At 42.4% G+C, this 17,634-nt stretch overlaps 3 protein-coding genes across 4 annotated transcripts in view; 2 read left to right on the forward strand and 1 right to left on the reverse strand.

The window, feature by feature from the left end:
- Nucleotides 1–17,634, forward strand: part of cwc25 (CWC25 spliceosome associated protein homolog) — a 109,176-nt gene that overhangs the window by 44,971 nt on the left and 46,571 nt on the right. The gene's annotated exons all lie outside the window — the stretch shown is intronic.
- On the reverse strand, nucleotides 7,191–9,798 carry LOC139344030 (uncharacterized). 2 transcript variants are annotated; one of them, XM_070981935.1, is made up of 4 exons: nucleotides 8,623–9,798; nucleotides 8,430–8,528; nucleotides 8,237–8,328; nucleotides 7,191–7,633 (listed from the first exon to the last, which is right to left on the reverse strand). In XM_070981935.1, the coding sequence occupies exons 1-4, from the start codon at nucleotides 9,782–9,784 to the stop codon at nucleotides 7,322–7,324; spliced, it is 1,665 nt and encodes a 554-aa protein (XP_070838036.1). In that variant the 5' UTR covers nucleotides 9,785–9,798; the 3' UTR covers nucleotides 7,191–7,321. The 2 variants fall into 2 exon arrangements, with proteins under 2 accessions (XP_070838036.1, XP_070838026.1); XM_070981925.1 differs by having other exon boundaries at nucleotides 8,430–8,531.
- On the forward strand, nucleotides 15,372–17,499 carry LOC139342370 (group XIIB secretory phospholipase A2-like protein). Its single transcript, XM_070979443.1, has 4 exons — nucleotides 15,372–15,618; nucleotides 16,270–16,358; nucleotides 16,921–17,086; nucleotides 17,381–17,499. Exons 1-4 carry the CDS (start codon nucleotides 15,372–15,374, stop codon nucleotides 17,497–17,499), a joined length of 621 nt encoding a protein of 206 aa, XP_070835544.1.

The following is a 17,634-nucleotide window of genomic DNA, read 5'->3' on the forward strand; positions in this document are numbered from 1 at the left end:
TACTATCAGAGCCACTATACAGAGTACTGGATTATGTTGCACATGTGCTTTTATACTGAAGCCAGGGGTATTTTTAACAGCTGGACTGGATGCACATGCCTGTGATTTGCCATCACACTAAGAGGAGAGGCATGTCGCGGGCCACTCAGCTGAAAAGTCACAGCAAAAAGAGAGGAAGGCTCGGGTGTGAAAGCAATAAAGAGGAGAAGACACGAAACAACTGCACATCTTTCTGCACATGAATAAACCATTGCAGATTCAGTGGATAACACTTGCAAGCATGGATTCCTCTTGGCCAGAGGCGCTGAGAGGTTCTCTAATTGTGACGCAATAAAATGTACAATACACAAGCAAGATATGTATATAAAAAAACAGTTAACATTATGGAAACAAATGATACCAAAAGAACATGTGACACATTTTCATGATTGTCTTTTTTTTTTCAATTCTTTTCAGATATTTTTGATGCAGATGCAAGTGAATCTCCCCTCCCTCTCTCTCTCTCTCTCTCTCTCTCTCTCACACACACACACACACACACACACACACGAACACACGAGACAATCTCATAAAACAGAAATAATAATGTCAAAACAAAAACTGATGAAGGATTTACTCTTGCGCTATTATTTATGAGTTTAGCATGTGCATAAATCCCTCACAGTCCAGGCCATATAAATAACATACTACTCCCTTACATGGCCCATTGGAGATTTCAATCTGCCATAATGGAAGTGTGTGTCTACCTCAGCCAACTTAACTGGCATGAGCATGCCACAGCTCACAGCAATTCATAACGCCCTCCGCCTCTAACTCTTCAGCTCCATCACTGCCTTTCACCCTCACACAGGCAGGCTCAGGCTGCCAAATAAAAGTGCCAAGATGATACCTGTCATATGGAATATTTATAGTCAGGACACAACGAGTTTGGTGGGATCAATATATCAACATATTACACCGAGGAGGAGTTACACTATACTTGTTGGTGTTTAATTTTTACTTATCCAGATAAGGTCTGCTGAGTGAGCATGCTGGAAAGATTGCTGAGTCTGCAGCAAACAGCCTCCTCTCCCATTCATAAACACACACGCATACACACACACCTGGGTGCTAATGTCAGCCAACAGTTCCAGTGGAGGATTGTCTTTACCTGTCAGAAAAACTGAGATCAGCCGGACCAGCAGCAGCCTTTTCACAGACTGAATCTTTACATTGTTCGGTTTTTCTGACACATTGTTTCATTTGGAACAGATAACCTCACATACATACATGGAAATACATAAACCTCCCACTCAGTCCAAACCCACCAGGTGTGCAGAAATGCAAGACTCAAAAGTGATGGAGGAAGACAAATCTGCAGACCACGTATTTATCCACAGTACTTGAAAATTCCACTATTCAAAACAGAAGAACAAGAGGCATAGTGACAAGTTAGACAAGAGCTGTAGTGCAGGAAACACATGCACAGGTCTCATATGTTACAGCCAGCTCCTAAAAATCTCTTGCATGCAGAAATCTGAATTAAAAATAATAAAATGTAGCTAGTCTGACTAAACACTGGAAGGAAAACTCCTCTCTAATCCAGCCTGTCTCTCAAAGGTGCATATCAGCAATTTATTATCACACTTCCTTAAAATTGGGGGTCCGGGCCAGAGACAGATTACAAAAGAATGGTCACAGTTGAAGCAGTAGGGCCGAGATATCGTTTTAGGTCACTAGTATGAGTAAAGCCACCAAGGATCCTACATTTTCCATAACGCAGCATTCATTTTGAAATCACTGTCTGTGAGAGTGCACAACTTTTAGGTTGGGCGAGATAAGCTGGAGGAGGTGGCATTAGCATTTAACTTGCTGGCGGGATTGTTTTCTCAAGACCGTGGTCACACTGTACAGAGTGCATTCACGCCTGGATGAGCTGCGATCACGGTGAGAGCCTAGCCACCTCCAAATGTGCGCTCTCTAATCTAATTGCACTTTGACCCCAATACGTTCTAAATGCACTTCTTTTTCTTATCCAGATTACTTATCCAGACGCAGATTACATTTTAATGGCAGGTGTAAATAGAGTATATGACATCATCAGGCAATATTTTCTCAAGGCTCTCCGTCACAGGCTGAGTGCTACTCCTCATGACCAAGAGTTCACTTTTTCCATTAAAGATGAGCCTCCTGGCAGGCAGGGGAGGGGTGGCGGAGCTGCATATGAATACGCAGCCCACTCAGTGGAGCGGGTGAGGCTGAGGGTGGATCTGATGCAGGAGTACAGAAATAGAGCAGACAGGAAGGAGGCAAGGAGCAACCAAGGGTGGGTATCAAAGCGTGATATGTAACAATGAGCCAGGAGAAAGACTCATATGAATCATATGGGGGGATGTCTTGATTGAAAAGCAGAAGCAGCAGCGAGACACTGCATGATGGGTTTCTAAAATGTCACTATGATCCTGAGAAGAAGCCACCATGGCTTCACGAGCTCTAATGCAATGCAGCTGTGTGCAGGGCAGACTGTTCCAGGGAAACGCGTCACTTCATCTTCCTCAGAGTGAATCAGAGCTTGAGGTGGATGAGATGTATGTACATCTCAGCCTGAGGGTGTGAGGCTGGTGAGCAAGAACAGATTTGAGTCTCGCTGGCGTAGTAATGGTAGGTGTGGGATGTCTGTGATAGAGGAAATGAACTGGAGTGAGAAACAGAGTGCAGGACTGAAGCGTTGTCATGCAGATCAAACACGAAACATCAGACCCGAGGGCATCAGTTCACTACACCCTGCATCTAATGTTGTTTGTCAACACAAACGTGTCAATCTGGCTGCTATGTTGTGTTGCACGGTTCAGCTGCAGTTGATGATTGTGAAATCACTGGTGTCCAGCCAAGCCTCTGGTTTTACCATCCATCTCACATTTTCTGTATTTCCAATTATTCACATCTCTGCAGTTCTAATTAATTAAATAACAGAAGACAAGTATTTGGAGTTAAATGCAAATATCATCTTGTTATTTTTTTTAATATCTGGGTACTGTTGGCACACTTTTGTAATAATACAAGTCCAGGGACAGAAGCACTGACTTAGACAAGTTGGCAAAGGCCCACACATTCACACAGGCACACACACACACACAGACACACACACACACACACACGCACACACACACACACACACACACACACACAGAGAGAGAGAGAGAGAGAGGGGGGTAACAGGTGTAATATGTCACAGTGTCACAGTCATTAAAGCCCCAGAGCTTTTACCCTGCAGTTAGTCCTCCTCCTGTGCTCTTACATCATCACATTAACCTAGCTTTTAATGTTTATGCACCACCTGTGTGTGTGTGTGTGTGTGTGTGTGTGTGTGTGTGTGTGTGTGTGTGTGTGTGTGTGTGTGTGTGTGTGTGTGTGTGTGTGTGTGTGTGTGTGTCTGACTGTATGCAACCTTATGTGACTATTTTTGCAAAAGTGCTTACTAAAGCTTCACAAAATCCCACACAAGCAAAGCAATTTGATCAATCTCAATTTATTTTATTTACAGTTTATATTATGTCCATACGACAGTTTCCTCACTCAACATTGATCCCTTGTTTCCTCCAAGGTGAGAACATCTCTTTCTGGAGATTTTCTTGCTTTTGCTTTTAGCGATGCAACAAAATGTAAATTTGCATCTGATGAGATTTACAGTCATCTATAATCTATTTTCTTGACTGGCACGACTTACTGAGTGGAACCGATTAAATTTCATGCTGTTTTGGAGGTGTTTCACTGAGTTTAGGTGGATGCAAACAACGCCTACTGATACAGGATGACAGCAGCCCAGATCTGTTTCAACCAATCCATCAGTTGTTTCTTTCAATATCATATCAGTCTAACATCAACTAACGACTCATTTAACCTGTCATTGCGCGCTGTGATGGCTGGTGTAAAGGTACACATACCCACCAAAATGTGTCCAGAACATAAATATGTTTTTATGGCACACAGCAGGTGGAACTTTCCATCCATCCATATTTGGCCCTATGTCCAGGTAAAAACTATTTATAATGCATTAGCTTTTGTATCCTTTGAAAAAAAGGCTAATTAATGCAACTCAATCCTGAAAAAGTAATAGGAGGTACACATAGGGATGGATGGATTTTAGGTGGTCCTGCATGTACTGTATCATATCCTCCACTAGATGGCAACAATGACCTAATAACTGCACCACCAGCTCCCAGAACCCCACAGTCAGAGGCCAGAGCATCTTTTTGATGTGAGAAACAAAGGACGGACGATGAAAAATGTTCAGAAACTTGTGCATCAGTATCCCATCACTTCCTTTAACACTCTTAGTGTCTCATGTGGAAATTCACAGCCAGATCAACCCGCTGGTATGCTAAAAGATTTTTCCATCACATCTGTAACACAAGAAAAACCTGTCTCTGCATTACATGCAGTTTGTCTTCAGGGTGACGGTAAAAATCTTGCATACCTTCCACAGATTAAAATTCTCCAGCTGCAGACTCTGGATCCAGACAAATGTAATCTGGTGAGATGGAAGGGCTCCTTCTTCCCTGAAAGGTTCATTTGTCTGGACTTCAGGCTCTTTGACCGGAGTCTGCTTGAATACACTCAGCTGATATGTTACCCCTTCTGTCCATGAGTGTGATCCGCTCAGTTCTACATCAGATATGCCGAATTTTCTTCTTTGATATTCTCACAAGTATCCAATGTATCATTTAACTTCATACTTATCATACAGACTTTCAAACTTATGGAGATCTATAGCCTGACAGCATAATGGTCGTATGATCGCAGGCAGCAGCCGCCAAGTCAAGCTCATTGACTTTGGCCTGACCCGCTGCATCTGCGATGCTGTTACGGGTTCATGTGCAGTCTCTGTGCTACAGGTAAGTACAGAAACTAGAGGGAAGAAAAGGTGGCAGAGATGCTGTGCCTTTGCGTCTCTACTGGAAAAAAAATATTGTTTAGAATTGATGGCATGACAGCAGGTGAGATTTAACTTTTCATACGTGAAGTCTAACATTTTCTTCCAGAGGTCATGTCAGAGGTCAGAGGTCCAATACACATGTGGTCTCTGGGTCTGGTTGCAGGAGAGCTTTCTATCAGCTTCCCACTTTTTCCAGCAGGGATAGAATATGACAGTAAATATCATCTTTACAGGCTGTAAAAAATGTCTACATCCTGGATTTGATCGTCAGTCAAGTGAGAAATGAGCAGCTCAATCAAATCTCAATATCTAGATAGCAATATCTAGTACAAAGTTGACGTGTGTGTGTGTGTGTGTGTGTGTGTGTGTGTGTGTGTGTGTGTGTGTGTGTGTGTGTGTGTGTGTGTGTGTGTGTGTGTGTGTGTGTGTGTGTGTGTGTGTGTGTGTGTGATGTCTCCAGATGAAATTCATTGTGGACACGTCAGCTCAGCCTCCAGATTTTCAGATGAACTGTGGACTGAAAACCAAGTTCTTTCAGAGCGAGGGCTTTGGCATCCAGAGGACCTGGAGACTGAAGTCTCCTGAGGAGTTTTCCAGAAGAGACACCAGATACCGTCACTTCTCTCTGGATGACTTGGAGGAGGTAGGTGGTCTGTTTTGATCAGTCGGTTATTAATGTAAAGTTATTACAAGGTTATCTTTGATTGAGGAGGATGATCCAATAAATCTATTAGACATGTTTGGAGCTAAATTTCTTGTCACTATAGATGCTACATTTAAGAAACAAGGGTGAGAAGAATGAGCTGCGAAACTTTGTGGACCTCTTAAAAAACATGCTGCAGGTGGACAAATACATGCGGATAATATGTAAAAAGCCAGGACAGAAGTGCAATAAGCAAAACTTTTGGACATCTTTTTGTTGGAAGGACAAATTTGTCGTCAAAGTGTAAGTAAATGTGTGACCCATTACCAAAAACTAGAAATAGACAAATCATTTCAATCTTGAACTGTCACATTACAACACAACAAATCACATCACATTCACTGCTAACCAACACAAAACATGCAGGTAAGTCGATTCAAACCTACCGTACATCAAGGTTACTACCTTTATATCTACAAAAATACCAAATGAGAGACATTTGATTCCAAATAAATCCAATTTAAACTCAAACAATATTTAAAGGAACATGCAAAGAAATGACTGCAAATAAATGAAATAATAATAAATCAGCTGCTGGTTTAAGGTGGAGAGCAGCGGTGATGAATGGGGTAAATGTGTTTTGGCCATCAGGGCCACCATACAAAAGTTACTCAACAAAGGAAAACAAACATGCTAGAAGTGCAGAGATACAGTGACACTGGTGTGACCAGTTTGCATTCATGGAGAATGCACAAATGTGTTCAATTGTTCATGACATCTACTCAATAACTTGTTCCTAAGTTCATGCAGATAAACATTGTGGAACAGTGATGAAGTTAGTGTCTTTTGTACAGCCAGCTGGATCTTCAACTCACTTTTTTAAACTACACAAACAAGACTTTAAAATGTCCTACTTGCTGCCTGTCCTTCTGGTGTCTGTCTCTTTAAGGACACATCGCCAACCAAAGCACGTGCTTGAAGTGTGCTGCATACATTTTGTCTCCTTCAATAACACGGACACCAAAAACAACATGATAATATTCCAAAAGCATGAACATGATCCTTACAACTTATAGGATTATTGTGGCAATAACACTGGAGCAGCCTGTTGTTGAAGCAGGATAAGCCTGTATGTAGAGGGAGACCTGTTTGCCACAGAAAAAGACCAACCCTTTCATATTTGTTCTCTCTTTATGCATCTCAAAAATGATGGTTTCCTGAATAAATAACAACTGGCAACCTACTGAGTGAGGCCAAGAACTGTTGTCTATCTAATGAATTCATCATCAGGCATTGCTACAAAACAAATGGCATGGAGAAATAAAAGGGCAGATTTTCGTCAAAAGAAATCCACTCTGTGCAACGACAGGCTTCTCTTATGTCAGAATCACTCCAGTGATATACAGACCAGTGTTTTGGAAAATTAGTTTATTTTTTATAGAAAAACAAAGACTTTGTTATATATATATATATATATATATATATATATATATATATATATATATATATATATATATATATATATATATATATATATATATATATATATATATATATATATATTGCATGTAATTTAACAATTTAATGTTCAATTATTTTCAAAAAATGTTGCACAATCTGACGTCTTAAAAACGGCACAAAAATGACAAACACAAAGAAGCCTGCACATTTTTTAAATACAACACAAGATTTACCATGGTTACCATGTCTGGCCACAAATTAATTCAGATTATTAGTGGTTTCACACAAAACTAATTCCAATGTTAATGTCCACAGTGGAAAACAGCAGTGTCTAAAGTCTTAAAAAGGTCCTTGAGCGGCGTCACTGCCATGCTCCCACTCACCCGCTTTCCTTTCTCTGAAGTGTGCTTCAGTCTTGGTTGGGTGTGATGCTGCTTCAGCGGCACTGCTGGGTTCAATGGCGAGCTGTGGGTGTCAGAGTCCGTCCCCTGAGGTTCAGTCACTCCTGCACCGCCGAGGGTCGACCCGCCTGATGCCTCTGGGGAGATGTGAGGAGACCGGTCAGAAGGCTGCTGCTCTGCTTTCTCAGTGGACTGTTCGCGGGAGTCTGGAGCCTGTGGAGCAGATTATAAAACAATAAGGGGAAAACAGGAGAAAGAGGCACAAAGTTATCATCATAAAATGGTGTGTTTGAAATGAAAATCTGGCAGGATTTTTCTTACTGCCATCAAATCCTATGAAAATACCAAAATTACCAACTGATGTTAATGGCTAGCAGTGCAGTGCTTTGGCCTAGTGAGCCAAAGCACTGCACTGGATGACCTTCATATTTCATCATTAGAATGAACCTGGACACTGTGGTTTGTTCTACGTCAATCCCACATACAGTATGTACATACATACATCATCACACTGCAGGAAATATACACTAATACATCAAATCTGTATCAATGTGCATTTGAAAACAGTCAATGCTCTTGCAGTCAATTTCTTGTTTGAGTAATATTTGCTAAAACAACAAATAACTGCACCTTTTAGAACAAGACTACAGTTAGAATCTACAGCCATGCTAGCTGCTAAATGCTAGCTGATGTTTAGCAGCTATAATGCTTGCCGTGTTCACACAGCAGAGGACTGAGAGCGACCAACACTGACCAGCTTTTAGAGCTTCATGTCTTTAGTGGGAGCTCACGTCACGTGGACTGTACAATGCCTACCTCATGCTTCTTCTGTAGGCTTCCCTTTCTTTTACTCTTCTGCTGCTGCTTCGTAAAAACGCACATGCCGCTTTGGTCCCTCCTTTCACTTTCTGAAGCGCACTTACAAGAAAAACAAATTAGTGCTCAATTATACCAGGATGAGAACACCTGACACATGGATGTCACCATGATCTGTGAACGAACAGCACACCTGAAGGGACGCTGATCTGAGTACAGCCCTGCTGCTCTCCATCCTGTTGGTACGGGCCCAGGCGCAGAAACAGAGTCCTCAGCACTGGATTTGCAGTGGCTGCTACAAAGTGAACAGAGAATTAACAAACAGATTTCAGCAGAACCAATCAGCATTTCAGCTCAGTAGTCGTGAGCAGTGTGTGGCAGCATACCTTTATGTGATGAGTCTTCAGGCAGCTGCTGATGGCTTGTAGATAGACTGTCAGCACGAGGAGCTGGACTGGTAGACTTCTCACTGAGAGAATCAGACACAAGGCTACTGACGGCACTCACCGGCTGCTTTGCAGGTTGATCTATATGCTCAGTTGAACTGTCTCTTCCTATTTTGAGATCAGGGGAGAAATTAGACAATCTTGGTGCATGACAGATTTCTCTGCCCTCAGTTCTGACCTGTGGGAGAGCTGTCTCGGTATCAGAGGCTCCTTGTTTGGAGCCTGAGAAATGAGTTGTGTCATCAGTCCTTGAATGATCCGGCTGAGGCTGCACACATGGGAGAGGAGCAGCACTGAGAGGGGCGGCAAAAAGGCTGAGGAAGGAGCTGGCAGAGGGTTTGCAGGGTTCAGGCGCAGTTTTAAGATGATTACTTGTGCAATCAGCTGATGGTGGAGCAGCAGAGAGAAACTGAGTTACACCCTGAGTACAAGAGGAATCTGTTCCTGAATCAGCCGTAGGCTGCAGCGTGTCAGCGATGGGGCTTGCAAAAGGGCTGTGAAAGGGTCTTTTCAGGGTCTTTTTACATCCAGCTGCCAATTCACCACAATGTGCCATTTCATTGCTACGGTCTGCTGTGGTTTCAGTGGAATAATGTTGTTTTGTGGCAGATTTGAGGCCAGACTGTGTCTTTTTGGAGGGCAGGGGGATCTCAGTGAGTTGTTTGGCTGCAAAATGATGACTGACAGAGTTTGCAGAATCTCTTGACTTAACGAGGCTGGTGACAGGTTGAGCGAGAGCAGCAGCTCCACCTTTAAACTGAGTGAAAGGTTTAAAAGAGGGCTGTGAGGGAAATGTCAAAACAGAGATGTGTGGAGGATGTTTGGAAGCAGGTGTCCCATGGCGGAGACTTGAGAAAATGCTTTTGTGCTGGGTGGGTCCAAAAGGAAGACCACCTTCACTTTGACTCTCCACAGAGCATGTTATACCCACAGGCAGCTGTGACAACTCAAACTTGACTTCCTGAGAAGCTTGTTGAGGTTTCGGGGATTCTGGCATATTCCCACTTTGTTCCTTGTGATCCTCAGAGGCCAGAGTACGATTCAGGCCGGTCTCTGAAATCAGGCCGGTGTGCACTTGGAGGGAAGACAGGCTCTTGAACATTTTTTCCTGGGACTTGTTTGAAGAATACAAGAGCTTCTTATTTTGGGTTTCTGAGCTTAGCAGAGGATCGGTGACATCTTCAAAGCTAGTTTTTGGGCTATAGGATACAGTTTGTGCAGTGGGAGGGGTAGGTGTGTGACCAAAGGTAGACTTTTCCACTGATTTAAAAGACCTGAGAACAGCATCAACAGAGTAGGGAACTTGGCTTTGGTTTGCAGATCCTGATGTGCAATCAGAAGAAGACGGAGGGGCAAATTCTTGACTTCCTGGAGTTGTGAAGAAACATGGGAAAGGTTTAGACAGCTGGGGTCCAAGCACTGCTTCAACTGAATAACAAATTGGCTCCTCATGATGAAGGTTTGTTGACGGGGAGCTGTGGGGTTGGGCAGCATCTGATGCATGTGGTGGGACCACTTCCTCCATGTTATCAGCCAGTTCTTCAGTCTGACAAAGCAAGGCCGCCTCCTCAGGATTCGTGTCTGTGCTTTGGTAAAAGTTAGGCCTGAAAAATATAGATTTCAGGTGAAGGTTAATCCCACGTCACAACTTGTATAGATGATTAATTACGAGATAAATTTCAATGCAAGAGTAATTCTGATACAGTAAATATAGACAGAATCACAGTGACAGGCTGCAGGTTGTAAGTGCTCACCTGAGTGGTTGCATGAGTACATCAGGGGTTGTATTTGCATCTATGATTTCAGACACAGACTCATCTGTGTTCATTGTTTGTCCCGATGACTTCTGTTCAGCTTTCTTTGCAAGTTCATAAAGGTCAGTTTCCCGTTTTAATTCCTGCAGTGGGAAGAAGTGATTTCAGCACCCAGCAATGCACAGAAAACATTTTAAGAATGATGTTCATCACATTTACACACACACCTTATCCAACAGTTCACTAGTGATGTCGTTAAGAGGCTCATGGGAGAACCTGCAGTCCGCTCCTTGAGAGCATTTTCCTTTTCTATGGAAGAACTTGCAGGGGAAGGACTGTACAGCTTAGTGAAGGAAATATTAGATATTCAACATATTCTAACAAACAGCAGTACAATACACATCAGTGCTTTAAGTTTATGACTAGAAGATGTGCAGCTTACTGCTGCTGAACCAAAGGATATTGTGCATGTATGGGCAGCTCTCCCCTTTTGTGCAGAGCCCCTGGACGTAGAATTTGCACATTACTTTGACCAGATTGTTGCAGCCTTGAACATGTTCCAGCTGGCAGTCGTCACCCTGCGTACGGGAAAGGAAAGGAAAGGAAAGGAAGCAATGTTAGGACACTACAGGGTGAGTTATGACAGCAGTCAGTGAGAGCGAGGGCAGAATAAAAAGACGTTTTCTGCCCTACACGTCATTTTGACTGACTGGATAAATTACATGTTAATATATGTAATGAACATAACCTGCCTTGATGCACCTTCCCCAGAGGAAATGGCGACAAAGTAACCGCCCATCCACCAACAAAACATTCTGGTCTTTGAACTCCTGAGTCATGAACCTCGTTCGTTTCACGTGGAAGTCCTAAAAGGAAAGATGAGCTTATGAATAACATTCACAAATATTATCATAGATATGTGATTTACATATTTTAAAGGAGGCTGTTTTCTGCCACCGAAGCTAATTCTTAGTGATAGTGTGAGCTTTGGTTTGAGACGGTTACTTAAGTGCTTACATTTGATGATTTGTGTAAATAGCAGCGTCTCATGTCAGGTGTTACTTTGGGGGACGCCCTCAGTCAGTAACCAGTCCTTTTTTCAGAAAATAACTAATATCTAAATATGGCAGCCACAAAGTAAGGGGTCTGCATAAAATATCTCACATGCGTGTAGCACAGCTGCAGATTTTCACAGCTACACTTTCTTGATTTGTTGATTTCAAATCCGCAAATGCGTTTTTCTCAAGATAACATAGACCCACTTCTCTCTGCATTATCTCTTTATTTTTCATTTTTCATGGGCTCAGGTTAACATGAGGCATTTGCCTGGAGGTTTTTTCGATCATGAGGTTACGCTGGAGCGGCAACACAAAAAAAGGTATTCCAAAATCTCGTGCCTTTTTTTTCTCTGCCTTCTAGTGATTTCAAGTGAGTTTCATTCAGTGTCAAAGGCATGTTAGCTCCATGAATGTTCATTATCCAAACCAGTTTTAGAAAAATTCTTTAAGCCAAAAAAACAGTAAACAGGAAATGTAGGGAGAGCATGTGGGGGAGGAGATGCCAGCATAACTGATCTGAAGGCCTCTTCTGCCACAGCATCAGGTGGGCATCCACAAGTGTCCTTTCATTCAAACTGCAACAGATGATGGACGATACGTGAAGTGTCACTCACCTGCATATCATGCTTATTTTCCCTGTTGCCTCCACCTTTTCCAATAGTAGATCTAGTCTGATGGCTTCCATCTCTACTGGCATGTCTCCTTCTGTCCTGTCGATGCTGATTTTGCTGCCCCTCAGTCTTCTTCTTCCACTCTTGTTGCTTGTTCACATGAGGGTATTTTGTAGTTTTGGAATTCTGACCTTTGTGACACATGTTGTCACAGCCAGCTGTGTCACTGGGGCCAGTGTTACGCGTACGGTAATGCGTGGCCTTGGAGCGATCGGGTGTAACGTTATGAGTAGTCTGCGCTTGGTGCCATCGCTTCTGTGGAAAGAAAATGAAGAGAAAGTAAATGTCAAGGAAATGCAGACGTCTTTTAATATAGTAACATTTATCATAACCTTCATTATTAATCAAATTGGGCAAGTCCATAAATACAGATTCATGTTGTCCAGACAAGCAGCCCATGTAACAGACATCGACATCTAATACTGCTAAGTGTTTCTCATATTTTGTCCAAAACATTAATGATAGATAGTAATTTAAGTTGTGTGCAGTGTCAAACTATTTCCATGGTATGTCCTTGATCGTTACTGATTTTATTGTCTTCATCTTCATTAACAGACTTCTGAAACCCTGAATTTACGATAGGATTTGTTTCTCTTTAACATTATGAACATATTTACAGCTTAAACATGAAACCTGCACCTGCTCTTGTCCAATCTGCTTCCCCCATCCATTACTTTAACTCCTCCAGATAAAAATCAGTCTGAAAATTGCCCATCTAATTATTCCATGGACCTTGACATAGTGGTTTATCTCATTTTAAGGACGCTTTAATTATTGATGTACTCGTCCCAAACATTTTTGATTTGGCTCTAAGATGTGTTTCCTTCATGTTGCGAATTTGATGCCTGACAAAAGGTCCATGATCAAAACATTGGATCTCTAACAAAAGCTGACAGTGTGCAGGGAGTCAGCTTCAAATCTTCACCCAAGAGCCAGAGCAAGGACACACAGGCTGATAATCAATGCTGACATTATAGTTTAAGTTCAACTCGCCTTTTTATTCGGGCCGGTCAGCTCAGCCTCAGTATTCCTCTTTCTGCCATTCTTAGTCTCGTTCCTATAAACGAAAAGTGAGTGAGTGCTGAGTATCTGAAAGCCATTAAAGAACACCTGCTGCTGGCACACCGTTACACACCTGTGTGTGAAGGCTGGTCGACCAGGACTCTTGACGTCTTCTTCGACAGCAGACAGTCTGGTGAACAGGTTGGCGAAAGCCATTTTCCTGTACTCGTCATTAGTTATTTGTTAGCACTGATGGTGTGACCACCCAGCGTTCAGGTTCAAGTGTAGATACAATTTTAAACAGCCACGTGCACAGAGATTGCTCGTGATAACATACGCTGCCTCTCCTCCGCACATCTCTCCATCGTTGTTGGTTTACATCTTCTTCCGTATTTGACACCGACGTCACGTCCCTGGACCGCCCTGGACGCTACCAAACACAGAGAGACGGGAGGGGTGACCCTGACACCTGGCGCCACCTAGTGGTGAATGTACGTACTGTATCTTGCTCTGGAGTGAGAAACTCTTTGCACTTATCACAGGTACAAACCCAGTAGCTGATTTCCTGAAACAAAGTTGTCTTTTGATCCTGCTTAGTGTCCGTAAATGGATGAACTATCGATTTTGCTTTTTATTCGTCCCCTGGGGATGCAGCTCTGGGTTGGGTTTTATTAAGGTTATCCCTGTGGGCACTGATATTCTCTTCTACAGGGGTGAATTACAGCTCAAATGTTAGGGTTAGTTTGTCAGTCAATAGGCTTTCACTGTAGACATTTTGAAATGTCAGAGTGGGAAAAGCACAGGTGCATATATAAAATAAATGATGGCTGAATTGCATTTAGCTGCTGCAGTTTCAAGGTCCTGGTATTGTGCGTGCAGGCTCACTGTCATGTTGTCATGGCTGACCAGGACACTTGAACAGAGCCGCTGTTAGTGCCATTTGGTAAATCTGTGCAATGTCTGCTGTGGAAAAGTCCTAAAACAGTACCTGTTAAATATGACATCCATTGGTGCAAATGGAAAGAAACTCATCAAAATGTTACACACTTTAATAATGACTTTAATTAGATATGAAAAACCTTTCAAAGTGTATTTTTTCAACAAAAGTGCCAAAAAACTGCCTCATGTCTCAGTTACTTGTATTTTGAGGAGTATGTTTTTGTAACCTTTACTTGACTCTCCACCTGTGTTACGTGATTGTTTTCTGTTTATTATTATATTCCCCAGTTTGAATTGTGCATGTTCTTTATGAAAATCAGTCATGTTCTTTCTATAAATTAATGGCTGTACAGGTGATGAGAGTTGATTTGTGATTTGTTGTCACGTTTCTCTTTTGAAATACTTACTTGCTTGCTGGAATTTCTCAAATTTAGCTGATAAAAATGTTAAAAAACTAAATAAACATATCTGGCTTTTTGAAAATATTCTGTGTTATCCCATGATTTGACACATTCTAGTCATCTTGCTTTGTTAAATGTGCTGCTCTGTGATGACACACCTTGAGATTTGGGGACACACGCCATAATAGACTATGTACTAACCCACAGCAAAGTCTTCAATTCAAATGCTTTAGGAAATGTATAAATGTACAGTTACAATATGATAAGTGCACAGCCTGCTCTGCATAGCACGCTCGACTGAGGGAAGGAAAGTTCCAGTTCTCCTCGTCCCTCATTGACCAAACACCTTAATATTATGCTGATTTTCCCAAAAAAGAAAAGTAAAATAGCTGTTATAAGCAAGTTTGTAAGGTTAACAAATGCTACCAAATGTGGGATGTATCATGTGGTATGTTCATGAATTTGCTGACATTAACACACAGTTTAACATGAATTCACTGACTTGAGAAACCAGAGAGCAGAGCACAGAGGTGATGCTCTCTAATCTTAGAGCAAATTCACTCTATCCAGCTTGCTTCTCCATGTCACTGCCAAGAGTGATTAACTCTAAGTTAACGGGATTAAAATGCAATTAAATCTTGGCTGAATGCCGAACGATTACTCTCTCATCAATCGACTGGAGTGATAAAAGCTCAGCCATACCCAAAAGACGAGATAGAAGCTGAACTTTGTTCCTCCACATATGAGGCCATCCAGGAGTCGGGCTCAAAGTTCAGGTCACGCAGACAGTTTCAGCGTTGCCTCTGTGAGTGTGTTTGTGCTCCCCGTCAGTCTCTGAACTCTCTGTTCATACTGAGCTACAGGATGACCCGTTGGGCCCTTCTCGCTCCCCTCCTGCTGGGCCTGTTCATCCACAGTGCTGTCGGTCAGGACGCAGAGGACCCGGCACCACCAGGCCAGGCCTCTGATGGCACGCAGGCACAGGACGCGAGCGGGGACTGGGGATTAAACTCCCTCAGAAACAGCTTTGAATCAGTCGGCGGATACTTCGATTCTATGCTGGAGTTCATGGGCGGACGTGATGGAGTGTGCCAATACCGCTGTCGATATGGTAAGTCAGTGAATGGGATGATTCAGCGTTATGCAGTACGGTTCATATGGTTTAGGGTTAGGATAATACTGACAGTGACCTTTCATCAGCCTTTGTGGGCCACCACTGATAAACCTTTTTAGAAAACACAAAATGCTGCTTCTTCTTTTTATGGAGGGTTTTGAGTCAAATCCAATCGAAGCCTTTTAATTAAATAATAAGAAAGTAAAGTCTTGCACTAGAATGGCCATTTTTGGCAATTCCATCTTGATACACAGCACGATGTTTACATTAGTTACATCGTTGCCATTAAAAATACTAATAAAATACTATATAAATTGTTGCCCAGGACAGGCAGTTCATAATCAGGCAGCTGTACTTTGGAAATCGTCTGTATGGAACAACAGAAAGAGTGCTCTGATTTTTAGAACTTACTAGGCTTTACTTCCTGTTGCACTTATCATGTTTGTTATCATCTGGAAGAGGGCCTGCAGATGGACTGTGACCCCTGCATGACAGATGCAGTGTCACAGGAATGAGTCAATATCATGTGAACAGATATGAAACATTTGGATCTAATGTCAAACCCACATGGTTGTTAAATAGAGCCCAGCACATTTCCACTGACCTCTCATGACCTTCATCTGATATTTTGCTTTAACCCACTCTCAGGTAAAGCCCCTCTTCCTCGTCCCGGCTACCAGATGCCAGAGCCTGATGGATGTAGCTCCTATTTCTTTGGTCTTCCTATTCCAGAGGGGGTATGCTTCTTCTCTCTGTTCGGGACAATTTCATGCAGATTTATAGAACTTGCACTCAGGAAGTGTAATTAATAGTGACTGTAAATTCCTAGGGGGCTGCAAAAATGATGTTTTACATTTTAAAAATTCCAAGACCCTCCACCCCAATAAGAGAACAGCGTATAAGCAGCAGCAATAAGCGTTAAGCTTTCAAGCTTAACGCTTATGGAGCAATCACTTTTACACAGCCCAAGCTTGACATAAGGAGATTTAACAATTGCCAAAAATCACAGAAAACATAACAAATGGTGTCAGCTGTTCACTGAACATTCAAACTGCTGCTGATTTTTGAACCAGGAGCTACTAAATTATTATTTCCACTGACACTGAACAAGTGATCGGACCACTGAGATTCTTCACGCACTAATATTTTCACTTCACCTGTCGCCCCTCAAATCCTTTTTGAACAGTCCCTAAATGTCCAGAGAAGTCTACATTTGAACAATGGAATCAGTGTTTCTGTGAAGTAAACTAACCCCCTGTGAACCCTGCAAACCCATTACTCACGTTTGCTGTGTGACAGATGGACATGGGCATCCCTGCCATGACCAAGTGCTGCAATCAGCTGGATATGTGTTACGACACCTGCGGCTCCAACAAGTACCGCTGCGACTCCAAGTTCCGCTGGTGTCTCCACAGCATCTGTTCTGACCTCAAGAAGAGCCTTGGCTTTGTGTCAAAAGTTGAAGGTCGGTCATCTTTTAACCTTTTCCATTGAGTCCAAATGTTGTGAATGAGTGCTGATGTAATATTTAAAAAAAATGGTTTAAAGAGATTCAAACAGCCCCAAAAATCAGGCTAATATTAAACTTTAATTCAAAAATCAAGAAAAAAAAAAAGATTACATACTGGTCTTTCAATGTTCTATGAAATTGACCGTAGGCTGAAATCTCAGATAACAGGAAAATGTCAAACCCTTCCTTCTTTGTGCACACTGCTCTGTACTAACTGCACGCCTGTGTCTCTTCACTTCCTCTGCTCAGCATGTGAAACAGTAGCAGACACCTTCTTCAACTCGGTGTGGACTCTGGGCTGCAGACCCTACATGAACAGCCAGAGAGCAGCGTGCTACTGCCCAGGAGAGGAGAAAGATGAACTTTAGATGAACACATGAATCGCTCTCCTATTTATAATAGCATCAACTGGAGCAGCCTATCAGATGCTGCTGCTCCACGTTATGGTGTTGCAAAGACTGCTGTGTCACTACTTGAGTAATTTATTTTGAAGTTCTTCTTCT

Source organism: Chaetodon trifascialis, chromosome 2, assembly GCF_039877785.1.
Source record: "Chaetodon trifascialis isolate fChaTrf1 chromosome 2, fChaTrf1.hap1, whole genome shotgun sequence".
In the NCBI taxonomy this organism is placed as follows: domain Eukaryota; kingdom Metazoa; phylum Chordata; class Actinopteri; order Chaetodontiformes; family Chaetodontidae; genus Chaetodon; species Chaetodon trifascialis.

What these genes read in the sequence shown, in the direction of transcription:
- LOC139344030 (XM_070981925.1), bottom strand. Translation starts at nt 9,784, where the DNA reads ATGTTCAAGAGCCTGTCTTCCCTCCAAGTGCACACCGGCCTGATTTCA. An exon ending in TCAGATCAGCGTCCCTTCAG is followed by an intron (nt 8,329 to 8,429) that starts GTGTGCTGTTCG and finishes AGTGCGCTTCAG; the next exon opens with AAAGTGAAAGGAGGGACCAA. An exon ending in GCCTACAGAAGAAGCATGAG is followed by an intron (nt 7,634 to 8,236) that starts GTAGGCATTGTA and finishes TCTGCTCCACAG; the next exon opens with GCTCCAGACTCCCGCGAACA.
- LOC139342370 (XM_070979443.1), top strand. Translation starts at nt 15,372, where the DNA reads ATGACCCGTTGGGCCCTTCTCGCTCCCCTCCTGCTGGGCCTGTTCATC. An exon ending in CCAATACCGCTGTCGATATG is followed by an intron (nt 15,619 to 16,269) that starts GTAAGTCAGTGA and finishes ACCCACTCTCAG; the next exon opens with GTAAAGCCCCTCTTCCTCGT. An exon ending in CTTTGTGTCAAAAGTTGAAG is followed by an intron (nt 17,087 to 17,380) that starts GTCGGTCATCTT and finishes TCCTCTGCTCAG; the next exon opens with CATGTGAAACAGTAGCAGAC.